General features: G+C 47.4%; 2 protein-coding genes across 2 annotated transcripts in view; both read left to right on the top strand.

The window, feature by feature from the left end:
• The window catches only part of LOC103278465 (uncharacterized), a 34,700-nt gene extending 22,578 nt beyond the window's left edge, over window positions 1-12,122 (top strand). Inside the window, 3 exon segments of the mRNA XM_062957861.1 lie at window positions 8,120-8,275; window positions 10,995-11,466; window positions 11,468-12,122. Of these exon segments, the coding sequence (XP_062813931.1) occupies window positions 8,120-8,275; window positions 10,995-11,466; window positions 11,468-11,840 (1,001 nt within the window). The 3' untranslated portion in view covers window positions 11,841-12,122.
• A 4,208-nt stretch (window positions 12,123-16,330) lies between these two features.
• LOC134299992 (uncharacterized) lies at window positions 16,331-21,602 on the top strand. Its single transcript, XM_062984463.1, has 2 exons — window positions 16,331-18,099; window positions 21,328-21,602. The coding sequence occupies exons 1-2, from the start codon at window positions 16,552-16,554 to the stop codon at window positions 21,367-21,369; spliced, it is 1,590 nt and encodes a 529-aa protein (XP_062840533.1). The 5' UTR covers window positions 16,331-16,551; the 3' UTR covers window positions 21,370-21,602.
• Window positions 21,603-23,353: the final 1,751 nt, after the last annotated feature.

Here is a 23,353-nt window from a genome sequence, read left to right as displayed (position 1 = left end):
TAGGTGAAACAAAATGAATTATGTTCCTACATGAGTCTTGTGTACCCTGCATGTTCCCTTTTCCCTTTATCTTCATGAAATATATTTTATATTAAAGAATGACCAAAATCTGACCTAGATAGTTGCGACATTCACTGGAGGAGATTATTCCTCGCTCCAGGAGACTGTCAGACACACATCTTGCATGGACAATAGATATGGTCTTCTCCCATTAAACGTTGGAGCTGGCCCATTTAATGGAAAAGATGACTATCTGGTTCTCGGACCATTTACAATGGGGACAATCAAAGCCTATGATTGTCCCAGCTGTCAAAATGAACTGGACTCATTCAGAAACAAATCCTGCCCATCTGATCAGCTTGGCTCACCAGAATCTGGCAAAGCCTGCCAGACAAATATGTATATTTGCACCCCAAGAAGCAGTCTGGAAACTACCTTGAGTGTGCTCGGTACTTCCTTCTTACATATTAACTCAATGACTCAGTCATAATCCCTAGCAAATCCATTGTTCACAGCTCAGCCCGCCTCCTCGCCCCTGATAGGTGGAAACACCGAGGCGCCAGGAGCTCCCTGATTGGACGGGGGTTTGCTCTGCTGCTTTAGGGACCAATCAGCGCGCAGGGGGACAGGGGAACGAACGGCGCGAAATTCAAGTTGCGCCTCCCATTTTCTGTATTATAAAAGTTCTGTATTGCGTGTGATGGCTCCTTAATGAACGATCGCGGGTGTCATCCATTTCAGCTGAACTGAATAAACAACTTGGTCTTCTTTCTTCACGTGGTCAGGAAGTTCTTCCTAATGTGCAGGTGGAATCTCCTTTCCTGTCCATTGAACTCACAATTCCACTGAGTCCTAGTTTCCAGGGCATGGAAAAACACACCTTAGGATACGTAAATGTGGCTTGCATGTCCCTCTCAACCTTCTCTTAAGCAGGCCGAACAGATGCAGCTCTTTAAGCTGTTCCCTTTCATAGGGATTCATGGCTTCCAGACCTTTGACCATTTCAGTCACAAACACACACACACACACACCGCCCCTTGCCCAGGATCCCTCAGCCACACTCGCCCACTCCTCATTCTCGCTTGGAACTCACTGGACTGTCACAAGAGTTTCAGAGATGCTATACTGGTGCTGAGGGTGGTCAGAACATGATTTCCCATAGCAAGAGCAGAACAAGACCATCCAAATGGAAGAGCCCAAATAAGGGAATCTCTGTTGAGTTGGTTTATTGTGCAATTGCAAAATTCAGAGGATGTTTATCGCTGAGGTCAGGCAAACAAACTCACATCCGATTTAGCTAAAGGCCAAAGACTCTTACTGTCTGGAGTCTTGTCTAATGTTTTTTCCACTCACATGAATCTCAGAGAAGCTCCACAGTGGAGGCATCGTGTCTGCTACTTTAGGATGCTGAAGCATTTCTACTCTCTCTCTCACACACAACCTCCCAATTAACAACTCATTTAGTCAAAAAGAAGTCATATAATATTGCCTAGTATTTCTTTTCAAGCCATTATTTTAAAGGCTTTGTACATTTCTCTCTGCCTACCTGAGGCACTGCATCTCCTACCAGCCCATTTGAGCCCTGAGATCGTCAGGAGAGGCCCTTCTCGGACGAGGAAGAGAATGGCCTTCTCGGTGGTGGCCCCCCGGCTCTGGAACTCTCTCCCTAGGGAGATTAGGTTAGCACCTACCCTGGCCACATTCCGCAAAAATGTGAAGACTTGGATGTTCCAACGTGGGAATGAGAGAGAGGACCTTTTCCGTGGACCGCAGCTTGGGGGTCCTCCTGGACTCAGCGCTGACACTTGATGCTCAGGTGTCGGCGGTGGCCGGGAGGACCTTTGCACAGTTAAAACTAGTGTGCCAGCTGCGACCATACCTCGAGAAGCCTGACTTAGCCACGGTGGTCCAGGGCTTGCTTACATCTAGACTGGACTACTGTAATGCACTCTACGTGGGGCTGCCCTTGAAGACGGTCCGGAAATTCTAACTAGTTCAAAGAGCCGCAGCCAGACTCCCGACAGGAGCTAGTGATAGGGACCGAACAACTCCCTTACTAAAACAGCTCCACTGGCTGCCAATCAGCTGCTGGGCCGAATTCAAGGTGCAGGTTATGACCTATAAAGCCCTAAACGGTTTGGACTCCACCTATCTTTGCGATCGCATCTCCCCCTATGCCCCGGCGCGGACTGGTGAGGCACTCCTCTCGATCCCACCACCATCCCAAATACGGCTGGTGGGGACGAGAGAGAAAGAGGGCCTTTTCGGTGGTGGCCTTTGGAATGCCCTACCCAAAGAGATAAGATTAGCTCCATCAATTAGCTCCATCAATAACATCATTTCGTAGGGACTTGAAAACTTGGTGGTTCCAACAGGTTTTTGGAAATGACTAACCTGAAGCCCTAGACATCTTACAAAATATTTTCTTGTATTTGTAAGCCCTAGAAATGGTAACTTGGTGGTCTAAATTGGCTTCTGGAAGTGATTCCTCTGTAACCACCTTGGCCACTACATGACTCCTATTCTGCACTTTATCTTCTCCTTCTGATTTTGATATGGTGTTGACTTGTATTTGTTCTACCTGATAGCTATACAGGAGGTTGAAGTGGTGTAATCCTGGCCCAGGTTCCTTGCTATTAGTCACACTTCTCCCTTGGCTTTATGTCTGTTTACCGCGTGAGCCCTATTCTGGCCCATACTGTCATCTTGTCCGATTTTGAGCAGAGAATGGCCTTCTGAGTGTGTTCCAACAAAGAAAAGGGGGAAATGGGAAATTGAAGCATATTTTAAAATGGGAATGGGGCATGGGGTGGGGTATGTTCCCCAATGTGCCCGTCTTCATATCATCATAGGCTACAACTGGTGACCCATGGGTCTGATTGTCTTCTAGGGGTAAAGTCTGGGTGGTGGGTCCGCAAGTGACTGTAGAGACAGACCTGTTTTGGATCCTCGTGGTCTTTATTTCGCAGTGAGAACATACATTTTCAGAAGGAAGTCAGTCGCGGCAAGGGTTTGCTTGGCACACCTTCCTCCTGGCACATTTCTCCCTTTGTCCTCCATTTTTGCCTCTTTAAAATCAACCTCACTGTTGGTCCCAGCTGGCCTCCAGGCCCAACGCTCCAAGGCCAGGGCTTCCCAGTTCTCTCTCGGTGTGTGTTCCACATTTTTAAGGATGGCTTGAAGCCCATCTTTGAATCTCTTTTGCTGTTGAAATCTTTTGCTTGTCCCAATGTGCCCACAGCAAACACAGCAGGGGATACACTGAGAAGGTGCTGTTTGCCTTGGCCCTGGTCCTAAAGCAGTGGTGCTTTCTCTTTCTCTACAGTCACGGCATTTCCCAGAAAGGAGAAGAGAAACTCCCCCTTGTCTGTGAGAAAGGAAATAGTTAGGGCTCTTTTCAGAAAAAGAGATAATTTATTTTCAATGTGGCCAAGCCCTCTTCTTTCAGAAAGTGGGGCCACCTCCCAGCTGGGCCTTATCGATCCTGCACAGAAGAAACCAGTTGGCAGAGAAACACAACCAGATGCCCCAATCCTTGTAAACATGGTGCGTGCCATGCATATACCAGAATACCCTTCCCAATCACACCACACACCACACACACACCGGCTTGGACATCCCAAAGGGGCCAACCAAAACTTGGGAGAGAAACCATGATACCGAGGCCATAGGTTGTGTCCCTCCTTGGCTCCATGTTTTGCACAGAGGTGTCTGTAGAGCGCAAGTGGACAGAAGGCTTTGCACAAAAGAGCCTGGCCGTACAACACACATGGAGACTTGAGTACATGGCTAACGTAGCATTTTATGTGCAGAAAACACTGTTGTGCAGAAACCTTTCCTCCAAGACCTTCTGTGCAAAATGTGTTCTCCATCCACATTAAGAATGTTCCCATTTGTCCTGTGAAGGAAGCAAGTCTGTTGTTGTGTGCTTTCAAGGCGACCTGTGGCAGCCCTGAGGCAACCTTGGCTCAAGAAGTCTTGCTTGTATGACCTGTGGCAACCCTAAGGCAACCTTGGCTCAAGAAGTCTTGCTTGTATGACCTGTGGCAACCCTAAGGCAACCTTGGCTCAAGAAGTCTTGCTTGTATGACCTGTGGCAACCCTAAGGCAACCTTGGCTCAAGAAGTCTTGCTTGTATGACCTGTGGCAACCCTAAGGCAACCTTGGCTCAAGAAGTCTTGCTTGTATGACCTGTGGCAACCCTAAGGCAACCTTGGCTCAAGAAGTCTTGCTTGTATGACCTGTGGCAACCCTAAGGCAACCTTGGCTCAAGAAGTCTTGCTTGTATGACCTGTGGCAACCCTAAGGCAACCTTGGCTCAAGAAGTCTTGCTTGTATGACCTGTGGCAACCCTAAGGCAACCTTGGCTCAAGAAGTCTTGCTTGTATGACCTGTGGCAACCCTAAGGCAACCTTGGCTCAAGAAGTCTTGCTTGTATGACCTGTGGCAACCCTAAGGCAACCTTGGCTCAAGAAGTCTTGCTTGTATGACCTGTGGCAACCCTAAGGCAACCTTGGCTCAAGAAGCCTTGCTTGTATGACCTGTGGCAACCCTAAGGCAACCTTGGCTCAAGAAGTCTTGCTTGTATGACCTGTGGCAACCCTAAGGCAACCTTGGCTCAAGAAGCCTTGCTTGTATGACCTGTGGCAACCCTAAGGCAACCTTGGCTCAAGAAGTCTTGCTTGTATGACCTGTGGCAACCCTAAGGCAACCTTGGCTCAAGAAGTCTTGCTTGTATGACCTGTGGCAACCCTAAGGCAACCTTGGCTCAAGAAGTCTTGCTTGTATGACCTGTGGCAACCCTAAGGCAACCTTGGCTCAAGAAGTCTTGCTTGTATGACCTGTGGCAACCCTAAGGCAACCTTGGCTCAAGAAGTCTTGCTTGTATGACCTGTGGCAACCCTAAGGCAACCTTGGCTCAAGAAGTCTTGCTTGTATGACCTGTGGCAACCCTAAGGCAACCTTGGCTCAAGAAGCCTTGCTTGTATGACCTGTGGCAACCCTAAGGCAACCTTGGCTCAAGAAGTCTTGCTTGTATGACCTGTGGCAACCCTAAGGCAACCTTGGCTCAAGAAGCCTTGCTTGTATGACCTGTGGCAACCCTAAGGCAACCTTGGCTCAAGAAGCCTTGCTTGTATGACCTGTGGCAACCCTAAGGCAACCTTGGCTCAAGAAGTCTTGCTTGTATGACCTGTGGCAACCCTAAGGCAACCTTGGCTCAAGAAGTCTTGCTTGTATGACCTGTGGCAACCCTAAGGCAACCTTGGCTCAAGAAGTCTTGCTTGTATGACCTGTGGCAACCCTAAGGCAACCTTGGCTCAAGAAGTCTTGCTTGTATGTTTTCTTTTTCCTAGTGGTGCTTTTTTAATGCTTACACTGCAAGGGAGAAAGGGGAAAACCCCCATGTGTATCAGCAACATCTGTCTAAGTGGTGAACTAAAGAACTTGTACAGCTCCCTAAAAGATGTGTCTTGCCTGTATGTGTTATTCTTCCTTGCCTTTGGCTCTTCCCATTCAGGTGGCAGGGAAGTTTTGTCAGTGATAGTGTCACTTCAATCTTTCAAAAGGTGCAGTTTTAAAACCTAGCTGGCAAGAATCAGGCCTTTTGGGGTCTCAAGAAATATTTATTTTTGAAAAATAAGTTTAAAAAAACCCAGAAAAACAGGAACTCATGGGTGCCAAAAAAAAAAAAAAAGGAATGGGACACCCAATGCTTCAGTTACATTTACGTTTATAGGTAAAGCAATGCATGACACCCTTGGAGGCATTTCTAAGTTAGTGTCCAGCACAAGTGGTCAAAAGTGCAAAAGGCGAGGTTCCATCAGTACATGTCCTCGTGCCCATTGTTTGTGCCCATTGTTAATGAACAGGCACCTTTTCTGCAAGAGCTCACCTTCTTGGCTCATTACCTTCGATGTCACAATGGACGCACATGATGACGCCATTACGCCACCGGAGGCTCCTACCCTTAAGGGTATGATATTGGTTTTTAAGTGTGTTCTACGATTGTTGGTTTTTACTACATGTTGTATCATATGTGGCATTTAATGTTGCCATTGTGTAAGACCACTCTGGGTTCCCCGGCTGGGGGGAAAGAGTGGTATATAAACATAAAACAAATAAATGAATAAAATTAAGTGAAAATGAACCCCTAACTAGAGCATCAAGGTGAGGGATGCGTTGCAGACATTTCCCATTCATAATAACTTCATTTTTCCCCCGTGTCAGGAGCGACTTGAGAAACTGCAAGTCGCTTCTGGAGTGAGAGAATTGGCCGTCTGCAAGGATGTTGCCCAGGGGACGCCCGGGTGTTTTGATGTTTTACCATCCTTGTGGGAGGCTTCTCTCATGTCCCCGCATGGAGCTGGAGCTGACAGAGGGAGCTCATCTGCACTCTCCCCGTGTGGGATTCAAACCTGGCAGAAAGGCCTGAAAGGGCCTCGTCACATGAGGTTTAAGCCCCGTCCTAGGACGCTGCCAAGATGATGGGGCTCCAAGCCAGCTCTGTTCACGGTGCGTCTGGGCAGTGTGCTAGGCACCAGTCCTGGGAACACGGGTGACTACTCGTGTTCTCATTCACCAAGCCTATGGTCTTATTTTCACGGCTGCACAGCCTGCCCCTCCCTGCAACCTGAATAATTCCACTTCACATTCTAATTGATATGGTTGTGTTTATTTTAATGGTTTAAAATAATTGTTGTAGTCTGTTAATTCTGTTTTAAATTGTACATCAATCTGATGTTTTAGGGCTTGACCCCATCTGAGCCACCCCAAGTCCCTTTGGGGAGATGGAGCTTTGAATGAGATTTTCCTGCTTCTTGGCAGAAAGGGGTTGGACTGGATGGCCCATGAGATCTCCTCCGACTCTATGATTCTATGAAACCCCTGAAGATGCAAGTGTGTGTGTTGAAATTAGAAAACAAATGCTTCTCTCATGGGCAATTATACGTCGCATGCTCCAGAGTCGGTAACCCGTCAGATCTTAATGTTTATGCAGAAAAAAATGCAAACCAAAAACGCCACAGCAAAACGTGGCCGGGTTTCGCTCGTTCCTTATATTTATCTTTCCCCTTTCTTCCGGAAATGAGACCCTTCCATTTTGCCTCCCATTTTGTCTTTTGGCCCATCCTATCATAACGTTTCACTAATATAGTCTTGGACTAGGTAGTCAGGGAGATATTTAATATACCAACTTTTTATATCCCATTTCTTTTGGTCCTTCCAACCAAGGGCAACTGAGGCCATCACACGACCTGTGATAATTTCCAGATAAGAAATTGGAATGAAAGTAAATACAACTCTTTGTAAAGAGGATCTTTTACCTACCATGTTTCCCCGAAAATAAGACAGTGTCTTATATTATTTTTTGCTCTAGGTCTTATTTTCAGGGGATGTCTTATTTTTCCATGAAGAAGAATTCGCATTTATTGTTGAACAAAAAAATGAACATTTATTATATACTGTACAGTAGTTGTCATCATAAACCAGCATAACCAGACATACTGTGAATCCTATCAAGAATTTCTTGTTACTACCAATATTTCCATGTACAACACTCTATGGCACGTACATTTACCGATCCTGCATGCTCTGGTGTTCTGTTTGGCAGGCATGCTTCCCAACAAAAACTTTGCTAGGTCTTACTTTTGGGGGAGGCCTTATATTTAGCAATTCAGCAAAACCTCTACTAGGTCTTATTTTCAGGGGAAGTTTTATTTTAGGGGAAACAGGGTATATATCTGTCTTTTCCTAATTGGTTTTAGTAGGCAGAGAGGAAGAGAATGTGAGCCTTCACGGAAGTTCTTTCAAGCTCCTTTGATGAGAAACCTCCCTGCTTCTCTAACTGCCTTGGCAGATTGAGACAACAGCCTTCTCTTCTCTGTGCTTTCTTTTCCAGCGCAATCATATTTATTAGTCTGTATTCTATCCTTCGAGAATGTCTCTTCTCAGTATGCCAGACCTTCACCAGACCACCTTACCTGGAATCACACTCTTGTGTCCCATTCTGGGCACCGCAATTGAAGGGAGAGGTTGACTCTAAGCCTGAATGTGTCCAGAGGAAGAGGGAGACTCACAGGATCAAGGCTGGATGGCCATCTGTCTGGGGCCATCATGCTTTGAATAAGACTTTTCTGCTTCTGGATGGCCCATGAGGTCTCGTCCATAGGAGTCTATGATTCTATGTCTTTCACTTCTGTGTGTGTTTCTTTGCACAGGAATTTCCCTGGATCTTTGTCCTTCATGGGAGTTTCAAAAATGTCCAGAGTCAGCCAAGGTAAGCCTCCTCCTCCTCCTCCTCCTCCTCCTCCTCCTCCTCCTCCTCCTCCTTGCTTGGGCTTCTGAATAAGGTGCAGAAAAACAAGACCAATGCATAGCAGTTTATAAAAAAGGATAGTGGGGTGAGTAACAGATAAGGTTAACAACCTTTGCATGGGAAAACTAAAAATGCCATATGATGACAGGAATGTGCAATATTGGGCCCCATAGAATCTCAGTGAATAAAATTGCACAATTTAGACTGCAATGAAATGGGAGGGAACCATAATTTAAAACCACATTTCCAGATTAAAAACTCACCAGTGAAGTGAAGACATAGAGCAGAGGCATTTTATTGCATTCCTGGCCAAGAATCCAGTGAGATTGTAAACAACACAAATACAGCGTCCCTACTTCGTGGATTTTCATTTATTGCGGGTGGTCCTGGAACGTAACACCCGGGATAAGTGAAGGAACACTGCATCTTGGAGATGGCAGACTCTCAGATAATCTGGCCCAGTTCAGAACAGGCCCTTGTCAGTCAAGAGCGACCCCCTGCCCTTGTCCCAGGAGATCCCTAAAACACCAGCAGAGATAGGGATTCTACTAAGCGCTTGAGTGACTGCTGGCTGAGGGCCACAAGCCATACATTCCCACAGTCCAGTCTTGAGGTTGCATTGCATGGATTCATTGCGGTGGAATAGTCCCCTGAATCCAGAAGTGAGCAGGCTTGGCCACGGAGGCCCCAGTATTCTGTGTTTCCGTGGTTTTGTAGGAATTAACCTACAGATGGGAAAACTGCTCATGTTGACACCCCCCATCATCATAAAATAGTTCTCAGATTCTTAAGGATCTGTTAGCCAAGCGAATAGATTTGGCAATTGTGTGGGTGTGAGATGGGCATTAAAGGGGCAAAGCACACTTTCATTAGAGAACTATGGTAATCTTTATTGCGAGAACTCCATTGTCTGGAAGGAATGTTTACTGGGTCCTGTTCTAGTCTGCCTACATCCAAAGGAGGTGCAAAGATGTCAGGCAGAGGGGAAATCTTTTTAAAATCCCACCACTGCCACCAATTTGAGGAGAACTCAGGCAGGGGGACTCTTTTTTAAATCCCAACTCTGACACCAATTTCGGAGATGTGGATGTGGAGGTTGTTTTATTAATTATATTTTATTTATATTATTAATATATATTTTATATCCACTGCCACCACTTATTAAAGATGTTTTTTATTTAAATGCTGCCACCAGATGTTAAGGGGATTATCAACTCTTGCCACCACTATTGGAAGATATAGCTACTAGTTACTTAGAGAGGAGACTTTTTAAATTTTATTTTTCTTCTTTCTTGTTTTCTTTTTGATGGTAATATAGATGACAGAAGCTGAGATGTTAGGAAGAACAATAACACATTTATTCAGGCACAAGCTTAATGGTTACAGTAACTTCTCTTTAGAGGCACTTAGATTAACAGTTGCAAAGCTATATTGAGGTGTTTCAAACTTCTTAAAACGTCACTTCCTTCTCTAGTGCTTTAAACTGCAATCACCCTATGAATTTAAATCACAGACTGTCTGTTGCTTATCAAGAGACAGATTACCTTAAAATAAGTCACCAAACTTATTTTACACTGACTCAAAATCAAACATTTGAGCCTCCCTGATCCTCCAACTGAGAATCAGTCTTAACTGTACCTCAGCAGGGCACAGACTAACTTAAAATAAGTCACCAAACATATTTTAAACTGACTCAAAATCAAACATTTGAGCCTCCCTGATCCCTTCACTGAGGATCAGTCTTAACTGCACCTCCTCAGGGCATAGACTAACGGCTGCTTTTTCAAAACTACACTCCTCCAGCAAAAGAATGGTTGGCTCCTCCCACTTCTCCATGGGAACCAACTCATGAGTGCAGAGTAACTGAAATATTAACCCTTTTAAAACACAATTAAACATGGCATCTGTAAACTAAAAAAAACCACACTTCATTACAGGAGGTTGTGAGGGAAAGTCAAGAACAGGAGCGGAATGAGAAGGAGTTGGGTCAAGATATCCGTCTCCGTCTCAGAGAGGAGCTGGACAGTTTTCCATAAGAAAGAAGAGGTTCAGCTTACTCTAAAAAGCTAAATACTATCTCCTATTTTCCCACTGCTACTGTGAGCCACTCTTGCATTCTTCTTGTCTAGAACCTTGTTGCATTCCAGCAGGAATTTATTTATTTACAGTATTTATATTCTGCCCTTCTTTCTCACCTCAAAGGGGACACAGGGTGGATCACAATGCACATATACACGGCAAACATTCAATGCCGTTTTTAGACATACTACACATACAGACAGATAGAGGTAATTCAACATTTTCCAACTTTGGCTTATGGAGGTTATGCTCGATTCCGGCCACAGGGGGAACTGTCGCTTCATCTACTATGACACCGAGTCCATTTTGAGCACAGTGTTTCCTTATCGCTCTTTGATCGCTGGCAGTTTTATCTTGTTATAAATTAAGTTAATCTCCCTGCTTAAGCTGTCCCTAATTTATTTACTCACAGCTCAGCTGTTTTCGAACTGCTTAGGTGGACAGCAAGCTAGGCTATTGGTAGTTGGGTGCTCAATCCAAATCAGGCTTCGAACTTGCCACCTTCCGGTCAGCAGTGATCTATTTCTGCTGGTGATTAACCAGCTGTGCTACAGCCCAGGAAGATCAACTCTGACTCTTTTTTCACTGATTTGTTCTTCAGGCCCCGGAAGGGAGGAATCTGAACTCAGGATTATCCTTGTTGGAAAGACCGGAGGCGGGAAGAGCGCTACAGGAAACACCCTTCTTGGCCGGAAGGCGTTTGAGTCCGTGGCGGCACTGAGGACGACCACGCTCAGGTGCCAACGAGAGACACAGAGGTGGAGAGACTTGGACCTTTCTGTGATTGACACTCCAGCCCTTTGTGACCCAGACACACCCAGTACGATCCTGCTGCCGGAGATCAGGCGCTGCATTGACCTCTCCAGGCCCGGCCCTCATGCCTTGGTGTTTGTGACCCAGGTGGGCCGCTTCACGGCAGAAGACCAGGATGCAGCAAATCAAGTCCGGGTTGTGTTTGGGGAATGGGCCTCCAGGCACATGGTCATCCTCTTCACCCGCAAGGAGGATTTAGGGGGGGATTCCTTGGAGAACTATGTGTGGGGCTCAGATAATAAGGCTCTCCATGGGCTAATTCGGAAGCATGTGTGCTTTCAATAACAGGGCATCTGGGGAGGAACGGGAGAGGCAGGTCTCTGAGCTGATGGAGATAGTCCAGCGCATGGTGGAGAAGGAGGGAGGGAGGCATTACTCCAATAGGCTCTACTTGGAGCCGGTCTTGACAGATGAAAAGATTCAAGCGTTCATGGCAGAGAATGGAGGTACCAGGCCAAAGCCAAGGGGAGGTTGGAATTTGGAGAGAACTTGGCTGAAAAAAGGGCTTTGTTTTTTTGGTGGCTGTGCTTTAGTCATTGGCTTGGTTGTACTGATCATTCATTTGGCGAAAGGTAATCAACATACATTATCTTCTTTCCAAAACAACTCAGTAAACAGCTCAGGCTCTTTCTAAGCTTGTTGTTTCTCATAGGGTACATCTGCGCTGTAAAATTAATGCAGTTTGACACCCCTTTGCCGACCATGACTCAGTTCTATGGAATCTTGGGAGTTGTGGTTTGGTGAGGCGCTGCACTCTTTTGCAGAGAAGGCTGAAGACCTCATAGAACTACAGCTCCCAGGATTCCATAGTGTTGAGCAAAAGCAATGAAAGAAGTACAAAGCGGCATTAATTCTACAATGCAACCTTAGTTGCAATAAGAGCAACAGTGGTGGCAACACATTGGCTATAACAGGCATGGGCAAACTTGGGCCCTCCCTCTAGGTGTTTTGGACTTCAACTCCCACCATTCCTAACAGCCTACCGGCTGTTAGGAATGGTGGGAGTTGAAGTCCAAAACACCTGGAGGGCCCAAGTTGGCCCATGCTTGGGCTATAATCATATCATTTGGAGTATGAGTTTTGGGGATTGATTCACTCACAAAGGCATTGTGGGTCTTCTTCCATATTCTCATTCTAAGATGAAGCATATCACCATTATTCTTTTCATTCTTGTTGCTGATTCATTTTGCGTATCGCTTGTGTTCTGCTGTTTGCAGCCATTTCCCTTGTTTGCTGTGGCGTCACTTATCAGGCGACTCAGGTGAAGATCATTTCTGGCTTTTGTAGGATAATTATGGCTGTGAGTATGATTTTAAAAGACTATAGATACATCCCACCTGGATGACTATAACGTGCTGTACGTGATGCTTCCTCGGAAAAGCGCTCCACAACTTCATCTAGTCCAAAGAGTTGCAGCCAGGTTGCTCACTGGGGCCGACTGCAGGACTGCCAGTCTGTTTCTGGGCACAATACAAAGTGCTGGTGATGACCTTTAAAGCCCTAGATGGTTCAGGTCCAGGCTATTTCACCGACCACATGTCCTTGTATGAACCTGCCTTCCGAGCCCTGAGATCCTTCAGGAGAGGCCTTCCTACTCTCGGTCCCACCTCCACCTCAGGCTCGGTTGGTGGGAACGAGAGAGAACAGGCCCTTCCTTCCTTCTCAGAAGGCCTGACGAAGAGATAGGTCTTCACTTGTATCTTAAATTCAGACAGCTGAAGAAGATGGAAGCGTTCAAGATCATGTCAGGGGTTGCTGTGGTTTTATGTGTTTCTATGGATTTAATCTGAATTGTTTTAATACTAATTATGTGTAATGCTGTTTTAATATTTGTATATTTGTATATTTTAAATTGTATACTAATGCTTCTATGTCAAGCTGCTTTGAGTCCCCCTTGGGGAGATAAAGTGGGGTATAAATAGAAGAAGAAGAAGAAGAAGAAGAAGAAGAAGAAGAAGAAGAAGAAGAAGAAGAAGAGGAGGAGGTAGAAGAGGTAGAAGAGGTAGAAGAAGTAGTAGTCAAGGCAGCAGTTGAGATGAAAAACAGAACTTGCTTGTGCAGGTTGAACGCCCTCCATATTTAGGAAGAGGGTTCAGATAGGCATGCTGTCTGTTGCCACCTGGTTTGAATAAGGAGGAATGAGGATGTTAAAAGGTGATGCACATGTTTGTTTCTATGTACTTGCCTTCAAGCCAGGAATCCTCAGAGGGTTTGCAGCCTCCTTCTTACAGACCTGGTCTCCCATCCAAGTACCAACCAAGCTCAAATGGGACTGGCGCCTTTAGGTTATTTAGTCGCTCCGGAAGGCAGTGCGTTGCAGCGCTCTTGGCCATGGATTTCCTTTTAGTGGCTCAATCCAGGATCCCCAGTTGCAAGATCCTCAACTGCAGGGAGCAGTCTAGCCTCTTTTTCGAGACCAGGGGACTTGGGGGGGGGAGAGGGAGAGAGGGGGGTGAACAGACAGACAGATATACACACACACAGACAGAGGCAGAGAGACAGACAGAACCAGTGACTCTGTGGCCAATCTCTTCCATTGTCAAGGACTTCCTCCTAATGTTCAATCAGAATCTACCCCCCCCCCTGTGGTTTCAATCCACGAGGCCTGATCCTAGCTTCTGGGGCCGAACTAGAGGGCCATTGTGTCACAGGGTGGAAAATGCCTAGCTCCTCTCCTTGTGTTGTGTTCTCGTCCTCATTGCCATTCTCCAAACTTGCTTGGACTTGTCCGTATCCTTCCCAAAATGAGGTGCCCTGAACTGAATGGACAACGGGAGGAGGCCGGGAGACTAGCACAGACTGTAGAGTGACTATAGCTTCCCTCAACTTAGAAGCATAGACTTGGAAACTAATCTTCTTCCAAGCACAAGCCTTTGCCATCTTTGTTGCAGCAACACACTGCTGGCCCATGTTCAATGAGCTGTAATAATAACCCCACGGCTCTTTTCACATGTAGTACTGCTGAATCCTCTAGAGAGAAAGTGGCCAAATAAAGTGAAATAACATCAAAGGAAACTGCCTGTTTGGTTTGTATTCAGCTGCAAAGCTCAGAGGATGATTATTGCAAGGAAAGAGCACCTGAGCTCAGTTCAACCACAGACCAACTAGTAACGCTCTGGGGTTTTCTGCAGGCCTGTTTCTGTTCACATGAATTCAGAAACGTTCCACCACAATCGAGGCATCCTGTTTGCTTCTTTCTGGTGCTGGAGCACATTCTGCAAAACCAAAAACACCCCCAACTCATTTATCACAACATTATCTAGAATTTCATTTCAAGCCATTTAAAAATAACCTTACACTTCACTTTGTGTTGTTTTAACTCATCATGTTTGTGGTTCTTGTGTCCCTTCAAGTCATTTCCAACATATGGTGACTTAAAGGTGAAGCTTTCACAAGGTTTTCAAGGCAAGATTTCTTCAGGGGAGGTTGGCTTTCCTCTAAGGCAGTGGTCCTCAACCTGGGGGCCCCAGATGTTTTTGGCCTACAACTTCCAGAAATCCCAGCCTGTTTACCAGCTGTTATGGATTCTGGGAGTTGAAGGCCAAAAACATCTGGGGACCCACAGGTTGAGAACCACTGATCTAAGGCCTGAGTGTGACTGGCCCAAGGCAATCCAGTGGCTGTCAGTGGCCAAGTGGGTGTTCGAACCCCGGTCTCCAGAGTCAACCCACAACACCGCATTGGATTCCCTGTCAATCTCCATGCATTTTGTCATTAAGACCAACACTTGCTTGTAGAGTCATATAGGCCTCACCTTTTTATACCTGCCAGCATCTCACCAGTTATTACAGGGGAAGGAGAGGCAAGCTGGGAGAGGGTGCTGGAGCTGAATGCGGAGGGCAGGATCTCTGCTCCTTCTCTCCTTTTCCCTCTCCTAAGGACACATTTATTTTGTGCTTCGAACTGAAGTCAGCTAAGGACAAGTACAAAGAAGGAAGAGAGAAACTGGGATATTTTTAAAGCAGCTGAAAAAGTGGAATAAAGAGTACTGAGAACCTGGATGATGCCTTCTGAGAAGAGATGATCACACATCCAGAGAGGAGAGATGTCATACTAATGGGAGACTTTTAACTATCCTGAAGTTTGTTGGAAGACAAACTGCCAAGAGCATCAGGTCCAACAAATGGCCTTGCAGACTATTTCTGGTCCAGAAGGTAGAGGAGGCAACAAGGGAGATCATTTGTTTCAAATCTGATTCTAACCAAGAGTGAATGAGGTGGATATAGTGGGTTCCTTAGGTGGGAGTGACCATGTTCTCCTGGAATGTGTTATTCAGCAGAAGTTGGGTAAAAGGCTCTTTGACCAAGCCTTTGAAAATCTAGTGCAATAATACGAAAGATGTGTAACTGACCTATGGAACGGTCCTGGACTACACCTATGGATTACGTGATTTTAACTTGTTGTTTGGATTTAAATACTTAAATTGTTTTAATGGTACGGTTATTTTAATTGTACTATGTTTTCAAAGGCATTGCCTATATTGTGAAGCCACCTTGAGTCCCCTCTGAGGTTGAGAAAGGTGGGATAAAATAGCAGTAAATAAACAAACAAACAAATAAATAAATAAATAAAACTGGGTAATCCCATGGTCAGAAAGACCAAGAGAGAACGGAGGTCATGATGGATAGGAATGTCTGAAACGGGAAATATGGGAGGCACAAATTCAAGCAATGACAATGAGAAGATAAAGTTGGAGGTGTTTAAAGAACTTTCAGTTGAGCTACGATTTAAAAGGGACATGTACAATAAATGAAAAAGGTGGAAATTGCAAACGAGGAATTCAAATGAATAGCCAGTGTATGTAGAGGAAGCTAGGCTGGATCTACACCGCCCTAGATCCCAGGATCTGATCCCAGATTATCTGCTTAGAATATCCGGTAGTGTAGACTCATATAACCCAGTTCAAAGCAGGTCACCTGGATTCAGATCCTAGGATATAGGGCAGTGTGGATCCAGCCTTAGAAAGGCCAAAACACAGAATGAGTTCAAGCTCGCATTGATGTGGCATTGGGGGCTGTGCGGTGGTGGTTGGGGTGTGGAGGGGTGGGTGTGTTGTTTTGCGGTGTGTGCTGGGGAAGGCATTTAATTTTGTTGTGTAATAGTGCAGTGACAATAAAGCTATTCTATTCTGTCAGAACCCTGCTACTAGAGCCTGGATGTGGCTCTGAGTTTCAGGGTCACTGACATTGATAAGACACCTGCGTCCCAGGACTCGGAGGAGAAACGGCTGCTGGACTTGGCGGGGAATTTGCGCGGGGTTTTACTGAGCGGGAAGAGACTGTTCAAATGAGGGGGAGGGTATATAAAGGAGGGTTGGCCGGAGCCTCCCATTCTTGGCTTTTCTGATGTTCATGTTTCCTACAGTAAAAGTTCCTGGTGATACCACAGAGAGTCTCGTGTGTTCATTCAGGAGCGGCTGTGGTGAGCTGACACTAAGCCAAGAATACGGACACCATCCCGCTGTAGCGGTGAGGTGTAACATGCAAGTGGAGGATGAAGAGCTCTTGGGCGCCGGAGGAGGAAGGTCGGAAAGGGCCACTCCCGAGCCGGACGCTGAGTTCCACCAGCTGGCGGCCCTGGCGTCATCCACCGCTTATGCCCAGCCAAATGGGGTAACCCAGAGGCGCGGAGTGGTGCGGGGAGATAGCACCGGAGGAGAGGAAGGTTCACCTTCCCCAGGCCCGCAAAAGATGGTGTTTCTGGAGGAGAGGATGTCGGCGATGGAGACCACCCTGGCAGTGATGTCGAGGGCGATGGAGCGCCTGGCGGTTTTGGCGGAGCCGGAGCGAGGAAGGGAACTTCGGGCTAGCTCAATGTGGGACGTGAGCATGGGAAGCAGCCAGGGCTTTGCAGACCTCCCAGCACCGAAGGGAAGGGAAATGCGAAAGGAGCCCGGTGCCCGGCCCAAGATCCAAACGAGCCTGACGCGGGTGGAGGAGAGTGACGACGAAGGGGAAAAGCCTCCGAGAATCCCGGCTACGCTCCCAACTGAGACCCTGGTGCCCCTGGCGAATGCCGGGCGTGGCACAGGACAAAGGGAAGCAGCAGCGGGGCCCACTGGCCCGCAAGGGGGCTTGCGACGGGCGGAGAATTGGGGATTGCCACCACAGGGACCCCTACCGAGACGAGAGGAACTAAGGATCGAGTTTGGGGGAGAGTCCTCTGAACTGGATTTTTTCCTGACCACGGTGAGGGGCTATATGGAGGACAATGCTCACACTTTTAGAACGGAATCCAGCCGGGTACGGGCCATTGGTGCAGTGTTGAAGAGGGGAGCGGCCAGCTGGTACGTTCAACTACACGCGCGGCGCGACCCATGTCTGGGGTCACTCCGACGCTTTATGGGGGCCCTGGAGACCCGTTTCCGAGATCCACTGGAGCAGATCCGGGCGAGGGAGGAGTTGAAGACCGTCTCCCAGGGGCAGAGGTCGGTATCTGAGTATGCGGAGGAGTTCCAATGCCTCGCTGAAAAGGTGCCGGAATGGTCTGCAGTGACAAAGATAGAACTCTTCAAAGAGGGGCTCAGGCGGGAGATCCTCTCCTGGGCGGTGCATCGTGATGAGCCTGACACACTGCGCGGATGGATTCAACTGGCGGGGCGCATCGAGACATCGCTGGCCCAGGCGAGGAGGCACCGAGGAGGGCTACAGCAGCGGCCGCAGATGAAAGAGGGGAGCCGGAAGGAGGGATCAACCCCAGCCGGGAGGAGAACGGAGCCGACAGGGAACGTGAGCACCAGCAGGAGGGGCTGCTTCGTGTGCGGCCGTTTGGGCCACAGGGCTGCCGAGTGCTGGCAGAGAAAAGGGGAAGGCGGAGGCCCGCCCAAACCAAGAGCCGTGGCAGGGAAACGCGCCGAGGAAGAACCACCGATGAGGCACCACTCGGGGGGGTTGGTAAGTCAGGACAAAGCCATGATAGTGGTCCCTATTCAGCTGGAAAGTGGCAGCAAACAAGCAACCTGCAAAGCATTTGTGGATTGTGGATGTTCCAGGAACATCATCTCCCCTGAATTAGCCGAGGGATTGGGATGCGAAAGAACGAACCTAGAATCCCCAATAGCTTTTTCGCAGTTGGACGGATCCACAGCATCGGGATCATTAGCTAAGTACAGTGCCGAAGATGTAAAGTGTAAGATAGGGAGTTGGGAAGGAAAGGTGTCATTTGTGATATCACAAATAGCCAGCTATAATGTTATACTAGGCATGCCATGGCTGGGGCAGGCCAACCCGCAAATCAACTGGGAGGATAAGAGCATGATCTTCAGGATGAAGTTGGAAGGAGGGAGCCAGGAAGTGGAGAGGGAGCCGGGGAAAAGGGGGGAGGAAGACTCTATCAGGATAGCAGAACTGGCAGATAAATTACCCCCAGAGTATCGGGATTTTGTGGACGTATTTGATGAGAAGGAAGCAGACAGTTTTCCACCGAAGCGGAGAGTTGAAGTGAAGATAGAGCTAGTCCCAGGAGCAGAGCTTCCTAAGGCAAAAATATACCCAATGTCGGCTAGGGAAAAGGAGGAACTGAGGAAATACATTGATAAAAACCTAGCGAGGGGTTTCATAGAGCCTTCAAATTCCCCTCTAGGGGCGCCTGTGTTGTTCAGGCGCAAAAAGGACCAAACGCTGAGGCTCTGCATTGACTACAGGGGCCTGAATGCAATCAGTTCTGTAAATAAATACCCCCTACCTTTAGTGAAGGACTTGATCGCCCAGTTATCGGAGGGACAGATATTCACTAAATTGGACTTAATTGAAGCGTACCATAAATTGCAGATTAAACCAGAGGACAGGTGGAAGACGGCCTTCTCCTGTGCATTCGGATTATTCAATTATCGTGTGCTCCCTTTCGGTTTGTGCGGCGGAGGCGCCGCGTTCATGCAATTAATCAACGAAGTGTTGCATCCATTGTTGTACAAGGGAGTCTTTGTTTTTTTAGATGACATATTGTTAGTATCTCGGACTAAGGAGCAACACATAGAACTAGTCAGGGAAGTCCTGCAAAAGTTGAGAGAAGCAAAACTGTATGCGAAGCTTGCCAAGTGCGAGTTCAATAAAGACCAGATAGACTTTCTGGGGTATAGGATTTCCTCCCAGGGAGTGGCGATGGACCCTGCGAAGGTAGAAGACGTGAGGGGGTGGGAAGCCCCCAAAACACGGAAGCAGCTGCAATCCTTCCTAGGGTTCGCAAACTTCTATAGAACATTTATCAAGGACTTTGCGCGCCTCACTTTGCCATTAACGGATTTGTTGAAGACTAAAGGCAGGGGAGAAACAGCCAAAGTGAAGGCCCCAGGGGCCAAACTGACCTGGACAATAGAATGCCAGGAAGCTTTCGAAGCCCTTAAAAAGCGTTTTACTGAGGAGCCTGTCCTACAGCACCCTGATATGTCTAAAGCCTTTGTATTACATTGCGATGCGTCAGACCGGGCATATGGGGCAGTTCTGCTACAGAAAGACGAGGGGGGGAACCTGAAGCCATGTGGCTATCTGTCAAAAAAGTTTAGCGATACAGAAAAAAACTGGCCGATTTGGGAGAGAGAAGCCTTAGCGATTCTAAAAGCACTAGAGTGCTGGAGACACTTTCTGGAAGGAAGTGGAACACCGTTTGAGGTGTGGACTGACCATAGAAATTTACAGTATCTAAGATCCCCTCGTAAACTATCAGCGAAGCAAATTAGATGGGCCCAATATTTCAGCCGTTTTGATTTCAGACTCAGATTCTTCCAGGGGAAACATAACATACTCGCTGACGCTCTCTCTCGGACGCCTCAGCACGGGGGAGGAATTCAGGAATCTGAAGGGAGTATTTTTCTTGATAAGCAATGGGGCCTGGCAGTACTAACTCGAGCACAAGCGGCCAAAGAAAACAAACGTACTGCCATTTCCACGGGGGGAGGAGAAATATGGGAGGAAGAGTTGAAGCGAGCGTATGGAATGGACAAATGGTTACAAACTAACAAAGAAAAGGGAGAATTGTGTGGGGATTTGGTGTTTGTAAATAAGAAATTGTATATTCCTGAATGTTTAAGACGAGAAATGTTAAGGAAGTACCATGATAACAAAGGTGCGGGTCATCTAGGCCCCACCAGGACTATTAAACTGTTGGCCAAACAATGCTGGTGGCCCGGAATGAGGAAAGACGCCAGGGGGTACGTCACGCAGTGTGAATTATGTGCAGAGGGAAAAACACCACCGGGGAAGCCCCAGGGGCTATTGCAGAAGGTGGTGGAGCCCATGAGGCCATGGGAATGCGTAGCCATGGATTTTGTAGGCGAACTACCCCCCAGCAGAGGCCACAGATACATTTGGACAATATTGGACCTATTCTCAAAACAGGCACACTTTGTGGCCCTGCCAAAACTCCCTTCAGCTGAAAAACTTGCTGATTTGTATGTGAAGCATGTATATCGCCTACATGGGTGTCCCGACAAGATAATTAGTGACCGGGGAGTCCAATTTACTGCAAAATTTTGGGGAAAATTCTTACAGCTGTTAGGAGCAGAAAGGAACCTGAGCTCGGCCTTTCATCCCGCGACCAACGGGGGGGTCGAACGTACCCAACAGACACTGTGCCAATTCTTAAGGATGTACACCAATTATAGACAGGATGATTGGGCGGACCTTCTTCCGTTTGCTGAGATGGCTTTTAACGGGGCCGTACATTCGGCCACAGGTCGTGCCCCATTCGAAATAGTATACGGACAGGAGGTGGCACCTTTCCCCAGGCTACCCGAGTGGAAGGAAGGGGAGGGCCAGACCGACGAGGAATGGCCGGCCAAAATCAAGCAAGGGTGGCAAACCGTGGTAGAGGCATTGCGGGAAACACAAAAGAAGTACAAGCTCTTTGCGGATCGTAGGCGCCGAGAGGGGGACAAATTGGGCGAAGGAGATCTGGTTTGGCTGAGCACAAAAAACCTGAAATTGGGGTTCCCATCCAAGAAATTGGCTCCACGCTATATAGGGCCATTCAGGGTAGCAAAAAGAATAAACGAAGTGACCTATGAGCTGAGGCTACCAAAGGACCTAGGAAAGGTACACCCGGTATTCCATTGCAGCCTGCTAAAAAAGTATAAAGGAACTCTGGACAGCGGAGAACAATAGTTGTGTTTAATCTTTTCCTTCCAGGACGAAGGGGAGGAGGACGCCATGTCAGAACCCTGCTACTAGAGCCTGGATGTGGCTCTGAGTTTCAGGGTCACTGACATTGATAAGACACCTGCGTCCCAGGACTCGGAGGAGAAACGGCTGCTGGACTTGGCGGGGAATTTGCGCGGGGTTTTACTGAGCGGGAAGAGACTGTTCAAATGAGGGGGAGGGTATATAAAGGAGGGTTGGCCGGAGCCTCCCATTCTTGGCTTTTCTGATGTTCATGTTTCCTACAGTAAAAGTTCCTGGTGATACCACAGAGAGTCTCGTGTGTTCATTCAGGAGCGGCTGTGGTGAGCTGACACTATTCTATTCTATTCTATTCTATGAGTTTAAAAGCAACAAGGGCTGCTTTGGTTATGTCTGTAGCAGAAAGAAGAACTAGGAGATGGTTGGGCCATAGCGAAGAGGGTGAAATGCTAACTGGGCCCAGGAAAAGGCAGGACTACTCCACACCTTCTTTGCCTCGAAAGTCTTCTTTCATCCAGAAGGTAAACAGGGCTCTCTGTGGGGAGGATGGGGCAGAGGGTGCAGGAGGGGAAAGGTAGCCCAAAAGAGGTAAAAAGGCAGCACAGGAATACCTGGCTATTCCAAGGACCAGATGAATCACATCCAAAGGCAGTGAAAGAACTGGAGTCCAGTATACGTGTAGTATCTGATATTTGTCCTTGTTGACATTCATATTGTGAGTTCTGGCCAATCAGCTGTCTAATCTAAGCCAGTGAGGTGGAATCTCCTTCCTTGGAAGCTTTTAAATAGAGGCTGGATGGCCATCTGTCAGGGGTGTCTTGATTGTGCTTTTCCTGCTTGGCAGGGGGTTGTCTATAGAACTTTGCAGGATCGGTGCCCTGCTTATGTTGTCTCAGAAGTTCGAGGGGATACCTCTTTTGTTTTGTTTTTTAAATTTTTTTGTAAAAACTTCAAAAGTTTCCTAAAAATCAGTGGATGACTGAAACGTTCTGAAACTTTGCAGGATTGGTGCCCTGCTTATGTTGTCTCATTGTGCAGAAATTCTGGATCTGCGTGGTCTTTCTTTCATAGTGAGAACATACATTTCGAGAAGGAAGGCGGCCCCTTCTTCTTGGCAGATTCCTCCCTTTCGCCCTCTATTTCTGCCTCTTCAAAATCCACAGCACGGTTGGTCACAGCTGGCTTCCAGATCCAACGCTCCAAGACCAGGGCTTCCCATTTCTCCCTTGTTGTCTATGCCATATTTTTAAAAGTTTAACTCCATTTTTACATCTCTTTTGCTGTTGAAATATTTTCCTCGTCTCACCCAATGTGCCCACAGCACACACGGCAAGGGATACACTCAGAAGGTGTTACTTACCTTGTCACTGGTCCAAAAGCCTTGGTTCTTTCACTTTCTCCACAGTCACGGCATTTCCCAGAAAGGAGGAGACACTCCCTCTTATCTGTGGGAGGCCATGGGTTGTGTCCCTCCTTGGCTTCATGTGCCCAGAGGTATCTGTGGAGTGCATGAATGGGACTGAAGGCTTTGCACAAAGGAGCCTGGCCTTGCAACACACATGGAGACATGAGCACACTGCAAACACAGCCTTTTTCATACAGAAAACGACATTTTCTGGGATAGAGTTAATACTTCTGTATGTTACGTTGTTTTTTGTGCAGAAAGACTTTCTGTGCAAAGTGTGTTCTCCATCCACATTAATAAGGTTCCTATCAGGGACGGCCCTAGGTAATTTTGCCCTGTAAGCGAACCTAGTGGCCGTGCCCCCTCCGAAATTGTGCCCCCCACCCCAAGGCCCCGCACATACCTCCTTCGTCGTTGGTGGCAGCGGGGAGGACCATCACCTCCCTCCTCAGAAAATGTAGAAGTACAGCACCATCGGCCCAAATGGCCAATGGTGCTGTGCGCATGTGCAGCGGCAGCGGCAGTGCTACGGGGGCGCTGTCGAGGCCTCAACAGCGCCCCTATCGGCATGCACCCGAAGCGGTGGCTTCAGTTGCCTCTACGTTCAACCGGGCCTGGTTCCTATGGCCT

Source organism: Anolis carolinensis, chromosome 6 (assembly GCF_035594765.1).
Source record: "Anolis carolinensis isolate JA03-04 chromosome 6, rAnoCar3.1.pri, whole genome shotgun sequence".
Taxonomy (NCBI): Eukaryota; Metazoa; Chordata; class Lepidosauria; order Squamata; family Dactyloidae; genus Anolis; species Anolis carolinensis.
The sequence above is the reverse complement of the archived record's forward strand: the minus strand, read 5'-3'. Positions and strand labels throughout refer to the sequence as shown.

What these genes read in the sequence shown, in the direction of transcription:
- LOC134299992 (XM_062984463.1), top strand. Translation starts at nt 16,552, where the DNA reads ATGTTCATGTTTCCTACAGTAAAAGTTCCTGGTGATACCACAGAGAGT. An exon ending in GGCACCACTCGGGGGGGTTG is followed by an intron (nt 18,100 to 21,327) that starts GTAAGTCAGGAC and finishes TTTTCCTTCCAG; the next exon opens with GACGAAGGGGAGGAGGACGC.